The sequence below is a fragment of the Calonectris borealis genome, chromosome 24, assembly GCF_964195595.1.
Source record: "Calonectris borealis chromosome 24, bCalBor7.hap1.2, whole genome shotgun sequence".
Lineage (NCBI taxonomy): Eukaryota > Metazoa > Chordata > Aves > Procellariiformes > Procellariidae > Calonectris > Calonectris borealis.
Genome location: NC_134335.1, coordinates 1,086,126 through 1,105,885, shown reverse-complemented (window position 1 = coordinate 1,105,885; position 19,760 = coordinate 1,086,126). Strand labels below are relative to the sequence as shown.

Sequence of the window (19,760 nt, the reverse complement as noted above, 5' to 3'; positions counted from 1 at the left end):
CAGAGGTTAATGTTTAGCTATTTTAGCCAAACCTCCAAGTGTGAGATGCTTACAGCAGACACTGCAGAATTGCGACATTTTTAAGGTACTTAGGGAATGCTTCTTTGCAAACTGACTCCTTAAAGCTTTTTTTTTTGAGCCAAAAAAACCTTTTTCAACCTCTATTTTTTTCATCTGAAGTTTTTGGTATGATACTGAACGCGTGACACGTGGCTCGGCTTTGCTACGGTGAGAAAAGAGTACCCACTGTGGAGCATATTTCATCTGGCCGTTCTTTCTGGGTACTTTCAGTGGCATTTATTTTTAGAGAAGAACTACTAAAACCTGGAGTTGGGAATTCAGAGTCTTTCACAGCTTCTCATCAGGAATCTGAGTTTAAAAATCACATTTCCTTGAGCTTATAAAACTTAAAAGGTGCAAGGGAAAAAGGAGAGTGTCTATAATGATAGTAGTCTGTAATATAAGAGATTCTGTCTGGAAACAGAAATGCGCTTAAAAATATCTAATGAAGGGTTTTCTGGACATGTAGTATCACCATTAAGTGGGAGCTGTATCTCATGCCCTGTGACGCTTGAGCAGAACTGAGGTTCATCTTTGTTATACTCCCTTTTACCACTCAGAATAACAGCAATCCAGCTGTTTCAGCAGCTGCCGTAGCCTGGATCAGGCACGTATATTTTAAAATACGGAGACTACGTGTTCCAGTCCTAATTCTTAGTAAGAAGCGGCGGCGTTGGGCTCCAAGTACCCAGCTTCTCTGTTGGCATAACAGTCCATTTCGTGTAAAAGGTGAACTTTCGCTTCTCTTTGAAACAGAAAAGGCAAAACAAAACCAAAACGTTCCCAGGCCTTTTCTAAACACCCCGGAGTATCGAAATGGACCTGTGGGGCCTGGCACCAGAGATTCAGTGCTGCGGTCCTGGAAGCGAAACACGGTGTGTTTTTTCCATTGACAAGGCTGCGAAGCCTGTTAAATAAATAGCATCAAGTTTTGGAGAACACCCCAAGCGTGTTCTTGCTGAAGGCGGGTCACAGAACATAATCCGGTCACAAAACAGCCCTCGGAGCCACCCTTACCAAATCTGCAGGCAGGAAGGCGTTATTTGCTGCTTTTTGTGTGCTCGGTGTGGTTGTACATCACCCGCTGTCTATTATGCATTAAAAATATAGTTGAGGCCTGTCTTTAGCATATGGTGCCTTGCCCTCCGCTCTTCTCTTCTGCATCCTGACAGGGACTCTCCTAGAAGTTGTTTGGGACTCTGAGGTTGTTTTGGAGTGCGGGTTTCACTAAGGGCGATAGGACCGTGCTCTGAAATCAGCGGTACGCTTCCGAGAGTCCTGTGCGGTGGCCCCGCTGCTGTGCCGAGCGTGCCATCGATCTGTCAGCCCCTCGCTGCCTTTGTCTGCACGACGCCTGGTCCTTTAAAGAAATCCCACCTAATAAATTGCTGGCCTTGGTGTGTTGGGCTGCTACGGCCCCAAAATCCTAATACTCTCTTAAAAATGTGTGTTAAAAACTGTTAAAAATGGGGTGTTACCTGGCTGAAACGTGTGGACACCCTAAAGCAAAGCCTGAGCTCTGGTTTATTTCTAATAGGTCTTGAGTCATTTGAAAGTCACTTACCGATTCAGGGAATATTCCCCCCTTTGGCAAAATTGAGCTGGTTGTTTTAGTGCCTGCAATGGACTGGTTCATTAGAAGGGTGAACTCGTTTGGTTGCAGCAGCCCTGAAAATTCTCCCAGGCTGCTAGAACAAGGCGAGACGGGGGAGCAAACACTAAAGGCAGGGGAAATAGAAGAAGAGGAAGATGCAGGTGAAGTGTTGTGCTGAGTTACAGATTTAGTGTTTAAAACTTGTTTGATTCTTTCCCCAGTTCCTGTCCGTTCCTTTGCATAGCTCTGTAAAGCATGGGAAGGCAATAATTTTGATTTGCTGAAAGCGGTTACATGTGTTATAGAAGGAATAAAAGTTTTCAATTAGTTACATTTCTTTTTGCGCACAGCAGTCTCCTTATCTGTCACTTTTCTGTCCTTGCGTCCAGGTTATGGAGACGGAGAGGATGATTTATCTAGTGACAGAGTATGCTAGTGGAGGGGAAATATTTGGTAAGTACATTTATTGCATTCTTTAATCAGATAATGCACTTGGTCAACTACAGTAAACTGAAAATAGCTGCCACACTCTCTTGTTTCAGTTGAGAGATGCCCATCAGCCTGAAAACTTTCCATGGACAAGAGGGGTAAAGGAATAAATGATACCAACTTGATGGAAAAATAACTTCCGTAACCTCTGTTTCTTCTTTGGGTTTCATTGACAGGTGGTGCTGCTCCTCTTTTATGCTGACTTTGGGATTAAAGATGTTGGAAATAGTCATCCAGTTGGCCTTTAAAGTGTTGCTGAATACTTTGCTTCCCAGCAAGTTGTATGAAACTCGTTAACTGTAGCGGAAGTGTTGGTGTGTGTTAGTAGCTTTCAAAGAAACAGGCTGTCCTGTGGTTCTGTAGTATCTTGTTCTCAAAACCATGTATTTTCTTATCTTTTTGAAGGCTGATGTTATCTTAGCATGTATTAGTTACATCCATTTTAAACTCCATTGTCTGCTAACAATGTTTTGGCTGAGCTTTCTTGACCACAGAAGCTATTCTTTAAAGGGAAAAAGTATCTGTGCAGCACAATTGCGAGAACTGTTGACTGATTTATTAATTTGTTTGTTTTATTGCCATGACCAATAAGAAACTTGTAGAAATAGAGATTTACTCACACGCTGGAATTTTGTGCCAGGTGACAGAGTCAGAATTCTGCAAGGTTGGTCTTTCCTAGCTTAACCAACGTGAGCCTCAGAAAAGGGGGAAAAGCCTTCGTGCTTGAAGCGAGCTGGCTTAAATCTGCTTCCAGGCAATGTCCTTGTGAGGACAGTCACATACAGCCTGTCAGCTAAATGGAAGTACTCTCCTTTTTGTCCTGTTAAGTCACTGCAGTAGATTCGCTTTTGATGTCAGAGCCTCTCGCTCTGCTGGAACTGAGGCTGAGTTGTAATAAAAGATGAAGCTCTTAGTGAAGCAAGAAGAGCCCAAGTTAAGGGAAATAAGACAACGTGAGCTGAAAAATGCTGGTTTCCAGTGAATATAATCTAATAGCAGTTCCTCAGTACCTTTGTAGATGGTTGTCATGCCGCCTTCTCACATTGTCCATGACCTTTGGATTTCTTCTCTGAGAAGGTGACAGCTGAAGGAAGAAGCAAGTAGCAGCTGATGTTTGGAAAGTGTGGATCGCCTGGTGAAAAACCCGGCTTCCTCCAGCTGAGTCTTCCAGTTGTCTCCTCAAACGTGAATCATGGTGCCAGGCACCCAACAGTTCTGAAGGCTTGTGAAATTCATCTTACCTTGTGCCGCAAGCCCTAATTGCAGCAAGATCACTTGAATGCGTATTGGAGTTTGCTTCTGTGTGGATCACCGCAGAAAAGTATAAATCACTTTTTACTTTTTCGCCCTCTTCAGTTGAATTTGGCAGAGATGGGCTCATCTTTTTTTAAATCCAGAACTATGTGCAAGCTCATATACAAAGTTGGAATGAATGCTCTTGGTTACAAAAATAGCCTTCTGCATGAGTCGAAGTGAAAATCTAATTGCTCGCTGAAATATTTTATGCTGTAGTAAATTCAGCTCATTAGCATGGCTAATTTCCATTACACTGCCCAGCATTTTATCCTCGTTGATAGCTGGGAGCAGCCAGTTATGTAAGAGCCCTGATGTTTTCCCAGACCGAAGCCAGGAGGCTGTGCCCCCGCTAGCCTGTTTTGAGCATTTTCAGGCGCTGCGGGAGGCCCTGTGCGCCCTCCGCGTTAGAGCAGAGAGGGGGAGACTGAAGTCTCAGCTTTTTGTAATCAGAGTTTCCTGAGGAGCCATTAAGACTTTGTTCTAACAGCGGAAGCAATTTACGGGGAGGAAACGGCAACCCATTTTGGAAAGGTTTCCTTGCAGTCGTTAGCATCTCCAGTACCGAAGAATCTCACGTCCTCACGCTGTTGAGAGAAAGCACCTCAGCGCGGGCTGGCTTCGCACCCGCCCCGGCTCTTCCGTAGCGAGTGCAGCGGATGGAAGCTGGGGCTTACCTGTTACTAAGGGTAAAACTTTGTCTGCATGTTGCTTCGACGCAATGTCCATCCCTTTTACGGTAGGCTTGTTAGGAATCCCTGGGCTTGCTGCGGGGAGAGCTGCTAGGTGCATATGGACGATGCAGTCGCTGTCACAGCGTCCGTGACTGGGCACGGGGGAATCCTCTGTATTAAACCTGCCTGTGCTGAGTGTTTAATCTGTTTTTCTTGGTTGTCTCAACATCTGCATGACCTAGGTTTTAATGCAAAAGTGTAGCGCTGAGCTGCGGCAGCGGGGGCTGATAACCATGGTTTTCTGGATGCTAAACGCTCGGTGTAAGGCTGAGTGCCTCGTATAATCTGAAATACAGCGTCACGCTTCCGTGATCTGCTGTTTTGTTAGAAGTACATCTAAGTTGTTTCCCTTGATGCTTTAAAAAGACTTTCAAAGGTTTAAACTGTACCACGCAACTGTAAATATTACAGAGGCAGTAATATAGAATGGAATTTTTAGCTGAAAGAATGGTAGTTTCTCTAAATGGCCACAGTTGAAGTCAGTCAGCGTTGGATGCTTGCCTTTCTTGTCCCTTGTTGGTCTGAGCTCTGCAGGCTTTCCTGGGTTAGCACCTAGAAGAGCTTTACAACCTGTTATCTGAATTTCCAGTAAAAGGGCTGATAGCTCCTTCAGTGGCCAAGCTGTGCCGTAAGTGTCTTTGATTCATCTGTTACTGGAAACGTTTTGATAATTCACTTTGTTTGCATAGCGGTGCGTGGGGATCAGGGAGAAGACTTGCTTTTGCTGTGGGCTTAAGCGGCAAAATGTAAACTGATATTTTTGTCCCTATGCATGCTTTGCGTGTGGTTGGGTTGCTGGTTTGACATTATGAACAAATGAATGTCTCCTTTTAAACATAGGGTGCTCTTTGTTCCAGGTCCCTCGAGTGTCCTTTTTTTGAGGTCAAACAGACTATAGTCTAAAAGTCTGTTTTGATTTCAGCTGTTTACTATGAATCCTGTAAATAATCTGCAGTCCTCATGGACAAGAATACGGGTACTTGGTCGATTAACAAAAATTCTCGGGAAACTTGACAAAATTATCATCTGGTTAATGTGGTTAGCACGTCTGCTGTCTCTGCCCCTTCTCTCCATCTCCTCCTGCTTGTCCTAAGCTTTCTGAGTGTGAACTGGCAGATGGGTTAAACAGCATGGTACCAGTCTTTAGAAGGTCAGCCTGCTTCTGAGTGCACAAGGGCGCCAAACACGCTGGAAGTTTAACTTTATCCACCACACGGAGGAGATGTGAAGCTTAAGCAGCGTTTGCTTTCCAGACAGAAAGCAACTTAGAAGCGCAAGGAGTCTGTCTAGAGGCGAAAAGTGGAAACTTGCGTATCAGTCCTGTCTCTTAACCAGAAGATGCTTTTTCTTCAGTGTAGGATTTTAGTGTGGTTTTTAATGCAGAGAGCAGCGTCAGGTGCTTCATATAAGTACAGAGAACAGCAACTGATGTTTTTAAGGGTTGTGGAATGAAATCATGCACTCCTTCCTCTCTGGAAAACACTCAGAGGAGCAACGCCGTACGCCTCTTCAGCTCCCGAAGAGCACACTGACGTGTGTACGACCCCGCGGCAGGTCGGTGCTCCTGGACTTGCTGCGCTCGAGATCAGTGTGCGGGCTCCCAGCTGAACATTCAGGTCATCTCTGTAACCTCCGTTGCGCGAGAGGTTTATGCAGACTAAGCTTGCAATGGTTAATTTTGGCATACAGTTGCCCTTGGTGGTATGTGAAGTATTCTGTAGCTTCATTGTTTCTGTCCTTCCTCTGGAGCTTGTGCAGAAATGTCAGCGGTCTCCGAGTGCTGCGCCTACGTGCAGAGCTTGGGGACCGGCCTCCACTCACACTTCTTCAGGAAAAGTGAAATTTCACACCTAACCTAAAAAGATTTTTGTCACAGCCTAAGCAGGACTGGCTAATAAAAGGGGCAGCAGAGTTTTCTGCGTGAGCGGACGTCTGGCAGGGCAGCCCCCGAGGGCAGGACTCTGCGAAGTGCACGTGTCCCTGTCTGTGCGGGGGGACAGGTGAACCTGGTCTGGGCAAAAAGATACCCAGGAGAGCCTTGCAGAAATACCCCTGCTGCAGCAGCTGGATTTGATTTCTTGCCTACAGGAGAATCTCTAAAATATTTTCAAAACTGTTGAGAGATTGGAGCCTTGCACTGTTTTAAGAGCGCTTGCTATATCGGCAGGCTGTGCTCCCGGATTCAAGCGGAGTAAAAGATGTGAATGACCTCGTCTTGCTTAGGAGCTGAGCTACTATCTGCTGATCAGCGGTAGTGCTTAAATTGGAGCAGGCCCTTGCTTAACTCTGCTTGTCACGTCCCAGCTCTTTAGAGTAAAAAATTTACGGCCATGCAAATGGCTTAATGAAATACGACGGGGCTATTTGAGAAAGTAAATTTTGCTTTTCCTAGCAGGTGACTTGAGGGTCGTATTGGAACGGGTGATGGATTTCCTTCCCCAGCCCTGGTTCCGATTTGGTCATGGAATAAGTTTATCCGATGAATAAAACTTAATTGACAAGTTCTCTGAAAAACAACTTCGCTCTCTTGCACAACATGAGTAGTCAAATGTAGAGAAGGAGGTTGCTGTGCAGTCAGAAGCCAGCAGAACTGCTTTGATGGATCTTGGTAATTAGTATTTACTGCAAGTCAATTATGTCGCAGGTATTTTAATTAATGGGTGACTGGGAAAAATACAACCACCTGATGAGAAACCTTCAGAAGTGATTTATTTTTATTGTTTTCAAGAACAGATCTCTCTATCGAGCCCTCCAGTTTAATGGAGTTTATGGAGTGAAATGAACCACTTCAGCCTACTTTTGGCCAGAAGTCTTTTGAGGTTGACTCCACGGCCCAGCTGAGAAGTAGCAGCCTCTTGAAACGGGCAAGGAGATAATAAGCCCCTGGGGTTTGGCTTGCTAGTGCCTCTGCTAACCCGCTCTGTGGCCCGCGCTGGAGGGGAGAGGGCTTGTGCAAACATCTCCGAAACCTTTCCCGCGAGTTGGGGAAACTCGGGAACCCTTCTGGTCCCGCGTGTGGTTACTGGGGGCTCTCCAGGACGCTTCTCAGGTTTCTCCTGGGGTTTTTTGTAGCGCTGTCCTCAACTCCATAATCTTGCAAACTGCTGTTCCTACCCCTATCTCTTGCCATGCTACGTTAGTTTTAGCTATAGGGTAGAGAGATATTAGGAAATTGTAGGTAATATCAGGTAATAACTGTCTTTCGTAATTCAACTGCCGCTTACTTTGACTTTTACGTTTTTCCTGGCAGAGTTTTGTTGCCTGTTCTGCCGATGCTTCAGCGGAGGGGGATGCTTTTTCTCCTCCCTTCTCTGCCGTTTCTACTGCCTGTTTCCTGCCTGTCCATCCCTGCTTGCAGGATAGTATGATGAGTGGCTTCTGTGAGTCTGGTGCTTTCAGGTTTTAAGTGGGTTGATTAAGGTTGGATGGCTGCTGTATGCCTGCCTCTGTGATCTCTGAGAGACTTCTTCTGTCCGTGTGTGCCATGCTGGCTTCCAAGGAAAGCCTAGCTGGCAACAAATGCGACCTTTGAGTGAGCGTATAGATTTTCAACCGAATATTTTAGAGTACTCAGATTTCCGTAGTAGAGGCAAGCTCCATTTTTATAATGAAATGCATTGTTGAATATCGCAAGTATGTTTTTGCACCGAAACAGTAGCAAATTCCCAGAGACTGGTTATGAGCCTCAGGAACCCCTGCACGTGTTCTGAAGTGTGTGCGATGACTGTCTTTTGTGGCATTGCAGAAGTAAAACTGTTCCTGAAGCTGTGCTTTTGTGCCGAGTTGCAGTGTTTGTAACGGGAGCTTGTGCGCCGTCGGAGTATTTAGCCTGGCTCGCGGCCAGGGCGTACCTCGTGGAGTGCTCTGTGGCCACCAGAGCGGGGGGAGCGTGGGCCAGAGGCGGATGCACAGGCTGCTGGAGCGGAGCTGGTGTGAACTGCGGAGCGTGGCGGGGTTTCACTCCATCTGGTCGCGGGTGGCTCTCCCGCTGAAGAGGGATGATGTTAGGCGCTTTCTGCAGCTGGTCAGTTTTCAGCTAGAAAGCTGAAGCTGGGGAGCTGGCTGTCTCTGTAACTAGCCCGGACTTAGAGTTACCTTCGGTGAGGCTTGTTAGACCAAAGACACATTTCCTGTGAAAAAACAGAGGGAAGGAGGGATGGCGTGTGGCCACGAACCTGCTCCTCTCACTGTCGAGGTGATGTGGTATGAGGCTTGGTATTTGACTGAAGGAAAAGGTTGAAAAAGTTTTATTTTGATGTAGAAAAAGATTTTAAACCTTTACGCTTTCCACAAAAGAGTTCCGATTTTCCAGCCAGCCCCGTCAGCTGTCCTCTAAATAGAGGAAAGTTCGTAGTTTTAAAGCCTTTCACTTGGAGGCAGCCCAGGTAAGGGCTGGTGTGGCAGCGCTGTGCCCGAGTCCCTTTCTGGGTAGCTTCAGTGGTGACCCCGTCTGGGGTTGGAACCTGGAAGACACGCTGGTGCCTGCGTCGTTCCCCACCTCCGTCCTCTGCACTGCTTGCCGCAAGGGTGCGAGAAGCCCCTGTCTGGGTTGCGCTCCGGTGTGAATAACCGGTGTTCTTCGCTTCGTCCCTTACAGATCACTTGGTGGCCCACGGACGTATGGCCGAGAAGGAAGCCCGGAGAAAGTTCAAGCAAATAGTGGCTGCTGTCAACTTTTGTCACTGTCGCAATATAGTCCACAGAGATCTGAAGGCAGAAAATCTACTTCTGGATGCTAACCTTAACATCAAAATAGCAGGTGAGCTAAGACTAGCAGTGTGGGAGGAAGGCAGCTGCTTTCAGAAGTTAATAAATGTAGGCATTGGCTGCTTCCAGGTATTCAGAAAGAAGGAAGCACAGTGCAGCTAAAGGAAGCTTTGGATTTCTGTGTGGCCTGCTGCCCAGAGCTGAAACTGCCAGGTTGTAGCCAGGAGATTTATATCTCCCTTCAAGTAGCGCAAAATAAAAGAAAAAAATAAAGCTGGTTTGGCTTTGTAAGCAGATATGCGGCTATAGATACTGCAGTGTTCCAATACACTGGATAATGGGCGAGACTAATATTAAAAAATTGACCTTGTTTTGAGTCCTGCTGCCAGTTTAGGACTTCTTTGAAGCAGGTCAGACTAGGTGAGAGAGAAAGAATGGAAAGTAAGGATGACGGCGTTTATGGTAGAGCCGTGAAGGGGAAACGGCACTCTTGGAATCATTTCCCTATGCTGTCTGACAGAGCAAGAGAATTAGCCCCAGTGCTTTGGGTATTTTACTCATTGGAGGGAGAGAAGCTGAAGTTACTAAATAAACAGGCCCTTGCAGTCTGTTCCCAGCGTTTTGCTGGGCGGTGGGGTTTTTTGCTGGTAACTGCCCTTCCAGAGAGCTTGCACCTTGGGCAAGCTCTAGGCTGACCTAACACAGGCCTGCGTGTCTGTGATCCCCTTGCACATGAGACTGAGCCTTGGCTGCTGGGCTCTGTGATGCGCTGGCTAGACTTGACTTTATTTAGCTTTGTGGGATTATGTAGCAACAGATTGAAACAAGAGGATTTAATACTGCCCTGGTCATCTCATTTCCTGGGCTTTTGAATTGGAAGAGCTCATACTTACCATTTAATTCTACTAGAGCCTAATGCATAGCAGAGCATTTTTGGAAAGCGCTTTGTTGCCCCCTCTCTTAACAGACTTCCTTGGAGAGCCTGTCGGCTTTTACAAGGTTTTGTAACTTGATTTTTTTTTTTTTTTTTTAAAGTGCTTAGGGCTACAAAACTTTTCAGTCTGTGAGCAATTTTAATACTGGGAGTTGGGGAATACTCTCCTCTTGGAGAGAGGAAAGAGTCTTGTTTGTTGCCTTGATGTTCTCTTACGTACCATCGGAGGTGTTAGAGTAGAGTTTAATATTTGATTTGTAGTAAAATAATTAGTAATTTCTTAGGTTTCTCTCATCCTCACTTTGTGAGGAGGGAATAGGGAAGGAATAGAAAGGAGTGAAGGACTTTGTGAAACTTCCTCCAGACGCTTAATAGCGTGAACCATGTCCTCCCTGGCACAAGGGTGATAGCCTGCTCTTTGCTGTTCTGTGAGCAGAAGATGAGTAAGGACACATCGCTGATGAAGTACGAGTGGTTCGTAGCGTTTCCTATGTGTTAAGTGACTCTGTGCTGCCTTGCACTGTACAGCATTTCATGGCCAGCTGAAAGCCTGGTAGCTCACGCTTCCCAGGACCGCGCTGCGTGCAGGCACGGAGAGAAACATGCCGCCAATACGGGGAAAATGGCTTGGTTTTGCCAGTCAGACGCGTTTCCTACGGTTGGGCAAGAGCCCCCTACTGAAGGAGGGCGGCAGCAAGCGCCTGTTGGTGGCTGCTGCACGGGGCAGAGGAAGGGATTGGTGGCGGGTGATGGAGATCCTACGGGAAGGGCTGTTCGGGAGGTCTTTATAAGCAGCGCTTGCTGGTATCTGTTTTATGCAAACAGATGCACTAGTGATTTGAGGCCATCTTGTGTTCGTGGGGTAAAATCTAATCTGTGCGTAGGGGAGAGGGTGCCTAGCAAATAAAAAGAAAGAAGGAAGTTAAAAACGAACCCAGGTAGAAACTGGAATACGGCTGGATTTCCTAAAGAAATGTCCACATGAGCGTGCTGACAAGCTCTGTGAACGTCTGAAGATTGTGGAAACTTTTTTTTATCTAAGGGAGTTGGAAACTATTTTCCTTCCAAATCTCCGCTCCCAGAGTGGACTCTAGAAGATAGTTCCCACCCTGGTGGTGGCAGTGTTTTACTTGGCAGGCAGATGTAGTAGCGATTTGAAAAGTAGCCTGGAAAAGCTGGTTTATGGTATAGGATTTTCCGAGTATTAAGTTTTGTCCCTATAACTCCTTAATTACAACTTGACACCAGCTCTTCCATTGTTTCAAGAGCAAAAAAAGCAGCAATAGCAACTGACGTCTTTCACACCAGACCTCCCAGAATAAATACTGCAGAAATGCACAAAGCCCTGTTACACCGGGTGGAGGATCAGCTAAACCTTCACTGCCAAACCCGTTAACCGTGTCTAACTCAAACCTCTTAATAATGCATTTAATGTTCAGCTGACGGAAGCTATAGATATATCTCGAGTGTCTTCTGAAGGCTCCACTTGGTAGGTCTGGTCACTTTTTATCTGCCAGGTAGCAGCAACACAGATAGCCTGAAGGATGCAATGAGCCAGCGCGTCATCTCAAACAGCCAGAGCTGACTGGGGCTACAGCTTTGCGGTTCTTCTGGTACCCATATGCTCAGCCTTTAGTAACGTGCATAATGCCATCAGCTTCTGGAGTTTTTCCGACTCTCACCAGTGCAGATTTTCTAGCTCTGACCTCCGTACGCAGCTTTGCGTCCCTTACTCGGCATTAGTTAAGTAATGGACGCTTAGCGAGGTAGCGTAGCGGTCTTGAAGTGGGTTAACGCTGCTGTTCTCACTCGGTGGTGACTACAAGTCTGCTTTTTGGGGTTGGGATTTTTTTTGATTGGTTGCGACTATACTATTTTTCCGTAAACAGTAAGATACAAACACTGTTACCCTGGCTCTCATTTTTCCCATGGATGCTTTTTCTCTAGTGTACCTTCTCAAGTCTGAGTCAGTAGCTTCTGGCACTATGTTCACTTGTGCTCCCCGTCGGAGAGTTCAGCCAGGAGTTGAGATTATTGCTAAATACCCAGGCCTTCCTGGGGTATGGTTTCAGAGAGGAATCTGATCTATGCATTGCTTTGCATTCGTTTGCAAGAGACTGCTCGCTCTTTCACCTTCCGAGGATAAAAGCCCCTGTTGTGCAGATACTAAAGCTCTCTGAAGCTCTGCTCTGAGGAAACGGGAGGGACTGGGCCCGCTTTTTTGTAGCCCAGAGATGTATCTTTTAAATATTTTCCCTACATCACATCCTTGTGACTTTTACCTTCCTCTTTAAAAGCGCCCTTTTCCCTCTGCGTCTGTTTGTGGAATGAGACCTGGTTGCTCCCTGGGGATTTGGATTTATACATCTCCTTGGGCTGGGGTGACTTGTCATAGTTTTTAAGAAGGTTTACTTAAGTTGTAGTTTGGGTTTTTGTTTGTTTTGTTGTTTGCTGCTTTGGGGTTTTCGAAGCCCCCCCTTAACTTTTTGGGGGGCTTTTAAAAAGCCTGCTGTTTTCACCAGCCTTGACTTCAGCTCATGCAGCACAGGTGGGTTCTGGAAGCTGTCTCCAGCCTTTGAGCAGTGCTTCGTGTAAGACGGAGCCGTCTGGCTCCAGCTCCCCGCAGAGACGAGCAGCGTGACTCTCCCGGAGCCCGGAAAGTGCTGGGTAGAGCAGCAGCTCTCCACAGGGAGAGGTTTTTCAACCTGAAATCCGGGGCAGCCGTGGGCTGACCGCAGGAGCTCCAGGACCTGCTGGTTGAACACCGACATGCTTGCGGCGTCTCTGCCTTCCTACCCGGCTCTCTCAGGAGAGGCTCTGCGGGGCTGCTCTCTCTGCCCGCCTCCTCTCCACTGTCGGAAAGAGCTGTGAACCTGTGGGCTAATTTCAACCCCATGTGAAAGAGGGGTAAAGTTTCAAAGACAGCCAATCTCCTGCAGCTCTTACGAAGCAGAGAAGGTTGCAGGAGGCAGCTGTTGCATGTCCGTTCAGAGGCAGCGGCGGCTGCCAGCTGGCATGGCACAGCTCTGCCCTTGCTGCAGAATGCGCTGCTGCTTGCTTGCCGTGCCGCCGTCGAACGGGGCTCGGCGGCGTGACCGGTTGGTGGGCTGGTGCGGCCGCGCGGGGAGCACCTCGTTCCTCTGTCCTGTCCAGAGCTGGAGCTGGTGCCGGGCTGCGCCGTGCAGTAGTCACTGCTTTGAAAATACGGTTGGTTCCCAAAGCGCTGCAAAGCCCACTCAAGTGCATACAAGGATAAATAAAAGTAACTAAACCAGAATAATTTGCTCAAAATATGTGAAGTACCAAAATTCCAGCATGTTCTTGCACAGTCGGAAGGAGTTTACATCTAAACTTGACTACAAATGCTTTGTTATTAGGAGACGGAAATACGTTTAGCGCTGTAGTTTTTATTGCTTGCTCTGGTAGCCGTAATTCAGGCACTTGTTACACGTCCTACTTTAAACGTGAGGCAGAACAGCTCAAAAGCTTGCAGAGGTGGAAAAGACGATTGTGCAGCTGTGTGCTGTTTCCCTGAAATAGTCCTCCAAAGACTGACTGCTCCTATGTTTTGGAAGTTTAGATGACTTCATTTCCGACAGTGAAAACCCAAAGGGTGTTTAACGGCCTTGTTTTGATACCGTGATGCTTTTAAAGAACAGTTACCACCTCTGTGCTCTTTGAGGTAGGGTTTGAGCAGCGTTGTCTGTACTCCAGGTATTTCCGCAGGAACAGGCCACAGGAGGTATTCTTCACAAGCGTAAACCATCTCCGCGTTGAGAGTTTTGCCCCCTGCGAAGGGGTGGGAAGGCGGACAGCTGGCCGTACCCTCCTGGAGCTGAGCTAGCGGGAGCTGCGCCGAGCTGTGCTGGGTGGTCTGCTGAGGTTTGCAGAAGCTGTTTGAAGGAGGAGAGGAGAGTCACCTGAAATTAGGTCATGGAAAATCCTGTACGGAAAGCAGCGATCGCAAGCCGGAGCACGGACTCACCAGTTAGTGCGTTGTCTGCGGAGCGCCGGCGGGGTTTTCTGTGCCTCCTGCGCAGAGGTGTTGGCCCTCGCTGGCCTCACTCTACTGTATATTTTTGCCACGATGCTTTTTGGTTTAATCAGAATTTGCAAACTGAGTATTTCTTGCCGTCCTTGTTTTTTCCAGCATTTCTCACACAAGCCTGCCGTGAGGATCTGCTGCTGGTGCAAATGCCGTGAAAAATGCCCTTCTTGCTGTGGGTCCCTGTCTGTGTGCATTAATGTCACTCAGCCTCCTGCTAGCACACTTCTAGCAGAAACACAGGCAAAGCAGCTTGCAGATAACCTTTGCAGCACGGCTCCTTCTGATAGAGCTTGCTTCCAAGGACACCCTGTTCGCGGGACACGGAGACACCTCACTGTGACTGTATATCTGCTTTTTTTCAGTTGAGGTGAAAAAGAAGGAAATGGTTAATGAGGATTCCTTCTTATAAGAAAAAGCTCACTTTTCTTGAATCCAGACTTTGATTTCTTTACTCTGTTTCCAGTGCAAGTCCCAGCTGCGTGCCAGGGGGTGGCAAGTTAATTAGCAGAGAATGCCATTAGTGCCCACGTAAGCTGATGGTTGACTGCCCGTAAGGTTAAGACCTTTCTTCTAATTTCTCTTGCGGGATTTATTATTTGCTTCTTGAATGATTTGACTCGGTTTGTAGAGCTGCCCACCATAACTGAAGTTCCCAGCTCATGTAGTGCTTTCTGGAAAATCAAAATTTCCCGTTCTCTTTGTCTTTGTCGGCATTCTGTCCTTGCTGGCGGCTGCCCTGGCCCTCATGAAGTTGTGAAACGTGACATCGGAGAAGCTGAGGGTTGGAAATCAACACAAGATTTCTGTGAGATTTCTTGAATATAAGGTGGAAGCCTCGTTCCAAACCATCCGCCTGACTTGCAGCAACCCTAGTTGATCTGATTGCTGGTGTATTGACTCCAGCATGGAAATCAGCTGAAAAGCGAAGAGCAAACTTTTGGAAAGATCTTTGCGTTCTGCTAAGCAAAAGCAATATGGTTGTAGTGTGTGAAGCAGGCCTAAGTCATGGTATTTTGCAGCAGGTTAAATGGGGTGTGTTTTATACTGTATGAAGTGGATGTGCCGCTATTAATACTTGGTCGTCTTTTGTCTCAGTACGGAGAGAAGTTGCACTCTGTCCAGGTGGTTTCAGTGTTGCTCTTACTCTTCTTGCCTCTTTCGCACTCTTGTTTCTCTGACGTCTGTGTATCAGTTATCTGTTACGGGACTGTACGTGACTTTACTAGACTCGGCAAGTTACTTAAATACCGTTTGTTTAGGACAGTCGGAGTGGATTGTATTCCTCTAATAAGTTCTCTGTGTTCTTTCAGATTTTGGGTTCAGTAACATCTTCACGCCTGGTCAGCTGCTTAAAACCTGGTGTGGGAGTCCTCCCTATGCTGCTCCAGAGCTCTTTGAAGGAAAGGAATACGATGGGCCAAAGGTTGACATCTGGGTATGCGATGAACCTCTTTCTTACTTTGATCTCGTTTTTGCTCTGTTTGTTTGGCTTTCCTTCCCGAATACTTTGTACGTGTCTCGGAGAAAAGTCCATGATACGGCAAAAAATGTTTTTCGAAGAAATGCTTTTAGAATTTTATTCTGGCTACTATGTCACGTTTTCTTTATTGGGAGGCACGATGCCAAAAATATTAGTTGCCCAGAAATGCATTTTAATTTAGTTTCCCAAAAATATGGTTCACTTCGTTGCTGTTGAATGGCAGAGTACTTACTGTGGTAGGGCTTGGTCTGGCAGCGCTGAAAGAGGCAACTTCAAGTTTTGCTGTAGGAGGCTTTTGCAGAGACTTGGGACGGTCTCCTCCGTGGCACTAGCTGTGCAACGCAAAGCCTGCTTTGCCCTGCAGCCCTGCCTTTCAACACTGGCTGGGTTGCCTGCTGTCCTGCCTCTTCCCCTCGCGGGGCTCCCCGGGCTCTGCCACCCAGCCGGAGGAGCGGGAGGGAAGGGTGGCAGAGCTGGGTTTGAAATGGCCACGCCGTCACAGCAGCGGTCGGTCGGCTGAAGCTGCGTTTGGTCTGGGCATGCAGATTGCCCAGAGCCGCCTGCCGCGGCGGTGCGGGGCTGCCTCGGGCAGGCTGGGGCTCTAGGCTTCTTTTAACCGTTGGCTTCTGAGGCTCCAAAGAAAGTCTAAACTAGGCTTGACGTTTGAAGGAGGAATTGGGCTGGCCTGGGAGTGCGACGTCAACAAGGTCCTTTCCATTGGGATTTGCTTTTTCTTTATTTTATTCTATTTAAATGACATTTACCGCAATTAACTGCAGTCTCCCGATCTCTCCCTCTAACGTTGCTGACGTGACCTTTGTTTCGGACGCAGAGTCTCGGTGTGGTGCTGTACGTGCTGGTCTGCGGTGCTCTGCCCTTCGACGGGAGCACGCTGCAGAACCTGCGGGCAAGGGTGCTCAGTGGGAAATTTCGCATTCCATTTTTCATGTCCACAGGTAAGGGGTGCGCGCACCGCGGCGCGCCTGCAGCGCTGGGCAGGCGCTGGTCGCGTCTCTGCTTACAGATTCTTTGGAGCGCTTAAATTATAGTATACCAGTTGATTTATATGCCAGTGAAGTGGTACGCCAGGAAGCTTATCCGCTGGATGGTGGTTTGTAACGTAAGCTAAAATGAGTTCTGAATCTAGAATTTAGAAACCGAAATACTCTTATTTAAAATCCCAGCTTTCATGCATATAACTATGCAAACTATAGCAAAATGTTAGCAAAGATATACTCCTCCTAAATTTTAGGAAATGTGAAAGCTAAAAATGGAATAGCGATTTAGGAATATAGAAGCTTTCGCTATACCTGTTTTAGACGAGAAGCTTTTTACAGCATTTCGGCACATGAATTTCCAGCAATAGCCCCATCAGAGATGAATGTCTACGTCCTGTTTCTGCAAAAATGCTTCTGAACGCTTGAGTGATAAATCTTGTTTCTGAAAAGTGTGATTAATTCTCAGATAAAACCAACTCCACTTAAGAACGAGTCATATGTAGGTTCTTGGTTGCCTGCTCTCAGATTAAGGAATAATTTTGCATGGGCTGCGTGGAGTTTCCCAGCTGAAAGCTTCCTTGCCTGCCTTATTACTTGGGGAAAAGGTTCTCTTCACGCAGAAAATGCGTGGTAAAACATGGGGTGCTTTTAAAGCAAGCTTAGATCCCACCCCAAGTGGGGGAGAGCCTCAGCAGACCCCCGTGCTGGCAGCGCACACGTAATACAATGGAGAAATCGTTCGCGGCGAGCTGTTGCTGAGTGGGGAACGTTCAGAGGATACTTTGCCCTTCCGCCCCCACAAGCCAGCCGTGTCCCCTGGCCAGTGCCGGCAAGGCGGGGAGGGACAGGGTGACAGGTGCCACCTAGGGGCTGCGGCAACCAGCACAGGGGCCGGGTGGCCTGGGTGGCTTCCATCCTAGCCTGGGGAAATCAAACGTCTGCAGCAAAGTGGCGCGTCGGGGACTGAACGGGTGTGAAGCGCAGAAGGAGAAGCGATATTTTTGCTACGCGTGACTTCCTAGAGAAGCGCGTCGCTTTGAAAGAAAAAGCGCTTTCGCCCTTGCAGCGCGAGGCTGCCTCCTGCAGAAGTCGTGCCCCTCCCCGCGGGTTACCCAGCCTCTCCCTTCCCTTGCAGAATGTGAACATCTGATCCGCCACATGCTGGTCTTGGACCCAAGCAAGCGGCTCTCCATGGAGCAGATCTGCAAACACAAGTGGATGAAGCTTGGGGAGGCCGATGCGGAGTTTGACAGGGTGAGAAGCAGAAGCGAGCTGGTGTGCGAGCGGGATCTGCGTGGTGCCTGCCGGGCTGCAAACGGGCTCCGGGCACGCAGTGCTGCAACGTGCGTTGCGGCTGTTTGAGAACTCGCATTCCGAGTGCTGGTGTGCTGCCTTTCCGCTTTCTGTGTCTCCTGGTCTTGCTTGCCACATCGCTCCTCATCTGCGTATATCTTTGTATCTTTCCCCTTGGCATTGAGAGCCTAAGGCACTGGATTTTGAATTGGTGTGCCATCAGCCTTCAAAGCTCATGCCAGCTTGCAGCCGGAGCCTGGTGCATTGGTTCTTCCGAGCGTTATGACTCATCGGCGTGCCTGTGGGAATGCCGGCACTGACGTCTGCGTCTCTGCTCTTACAGCTGATAGCAGAGTGTCAGCACCTGAAGACTGAGAGGCAGATGGAGCCGCTGAACGAGGATGTGCTGCTGGCAATGGCGGACATGGGGCTGGACAAGGAGCGCACCATTCAGGTAAGCCGCCGCAGCTGACAGTCATGGCCTGCCTGTTCCCGTTGGAGAACAAATGGCCGTGTTTGGTGCTTATCACCTCTAGTAACCCAGCAACCTCAGCACAGTACAGAGCGTATTTTATTGCTTGACAAAAAGAACTGATCCCTTTGTCTTTTTCCTCTTTTAGTCGTTAAGAGCCGACGCTTATGATCACTACAGCGCAATCTACAGCCTGCTCTGCGACCGTCTGAAGAGACACAAGAATCTGCGCATTGCAGCATCTCCAAGTATGCCGCGGACCATGACCTTCCCCACCTCTGCTAACATCCAGGTAGATCCCGCTTGCGTAGTGTTCTTCCAGCCCTGGAAGGCCAGCCAGTCCCTTACCTGCTAAACTCAGACTTGCTCGTGAGTGTCCTCATCCTGGCCGGACTGTCAAAACGTTCCTTGTCCGAGAACTTCATGAGTATGTAGGGTGCCATAATCCTGAGATTAGGAACGGTTTGGTCATTGGCTGTGGGTTTAGCGAATACCCTTCAGACAGCGTCTTGTGTTAGCTTAGTGACAGAGGAGAGGAGGCAATGTGAGGGTTACTGGTGGGGAGCTGGAGTTTGCAGACCGGGACTGCTGTGCAATGCTTCTTCCTCAATTTGTGCTGCTGTCCAAGAAATTAATAGTTGCTTTAAGAGAGGCCAGGTCATAAGGGAAGCAGAGGAGATGCTGACCCTGCCTGAGCAGAAGTCGGGAGGGGAGATGAGGCAACCTCTTGAGAATTAAGAATAAACAGATCCTCACTGGCTCCAGGGTAACCTCGCTATTCCCAGGTGGTTAGGGCTGTGCACTGGTGTTAATCCGGCAGTGTTTGCAAAGGGCTTGTACGAGATGCTAGCTTCGTGTCTTCTGATTTTGACCTCTCTGCGTAGCAGACAGAACAGACAGGCAATACCATGAGCATCAACGTGCCACAAGTCCAGCTCATCAACCCTGAAAACCAAATTGTAGAGGTGAGGTACTCCCCTTGACGACCCCTGCAAGTTCTTTTCCTGGGCTTGCATTGAAGCCTTCTGCTTGATCCTCACATTGTATTTCAACATCTCCAATGTTTTGCCTGCCCAGACTGACGGGACAATGAACTTGGACAGTGACGAAGGGGAAGAGCCATCACCTGAAGCTCTGGTCCGTTACCTTTCGATGAGAAGGCACACAGTTGGAGTAGCTGACCCACGGTTAGTGTTGGACTCTCAACTCCCTGATGGAGGATTAAGGGAACTTGAAGATTTACTCCTGGCACATGACTTTGGTCCTTCCGAGATATCACAGATTTATTCGTGTGCTACATTGGCAGATGAGAAGCTAATGCCTTAAGGGGACTTCTGGGCTCTGTGGTATATAAGAGTTGATACCTTTTGGACTAGCAGTGGTCTCCGGTTTCTGGGCTGGGAAATACACTTCACAGCATGCCCCTCAGACCCAGGTGTCTGCTTCATTCTAGCCAGACCAGGTGGTGATGAGTGCATGTATCTGTATCATAGCTGGTATCAAACCTTTGGTTTCCCGCTCCTGCTGTGAGTGGCTTGGAGCTATTTCTGCAGACTTGATTTTTGCTAGATAGGGAAAGAAATTCAAGGTACCTCTTAGCAAAAGCGTTCTTTTAAACGTCCTAGTCCCATTGCACAACTTGGTTAATATTTCAGCTG

General features: G+C 47.9%; 1 protein-coding gene across 9 annotated transcripts in view; it reads left to right on the top strand.

Moving 5' to 3' along the window:
• Positions 1-19,760, top strand: part of SIK3 (SIK family kinase 3) — a 170,689-nt gene that overhangs the window by 130,082 nt on the left and 20,847 nt on the right. For 4 of the 9 annotated variants that reach the window (XR_012677138.1, XM_075172843.1, XM_075172841.1 and 1 more), the window contains exons 3-11: positions 2,044-2,107; positions 8,768-8,929; positions 15,170-15,294; positions 16,172-16,295; positions 17,473-17,591; positions 17,974-18,084; positions 18,251-18,394; positions 18,987-19,067; positions 19,180-19,289. Coding sequence is in view for 8 of the 9 variants with exons in the window: in XM_075172843.1 (XP_075028944.1) it covers positions 2,044-2,107; positions 8,768-8,929; positions 15,170-15,294; positions 16,172-16,295; positions 17,473-17,591; positions 17,974-18,084; positions 18,251-18,394; positions 18,987-19,067; positions 19,180-19,289 (1,040 nt within the window). In the remaining variant the exon portion in view is untranslated. Of the gene's footprint in view, positions 1-507; positions 1,458-2,039; positions 2,108-8,767; positions 8,930-15,169; positions 15,295-16,171; positions 16,296-17,472; positions 17,592-17,973; positions 18,085-18,250; positions 18,395-18,986; positions 19,068-19,179; positions 19,290-19,760 lie in introns of those variants that run through there. The other 5 variants (XM_075172842.1, XM_075172840.1, XM_075172846.1 and 2 more) reach the window with 4 other exon arrangements.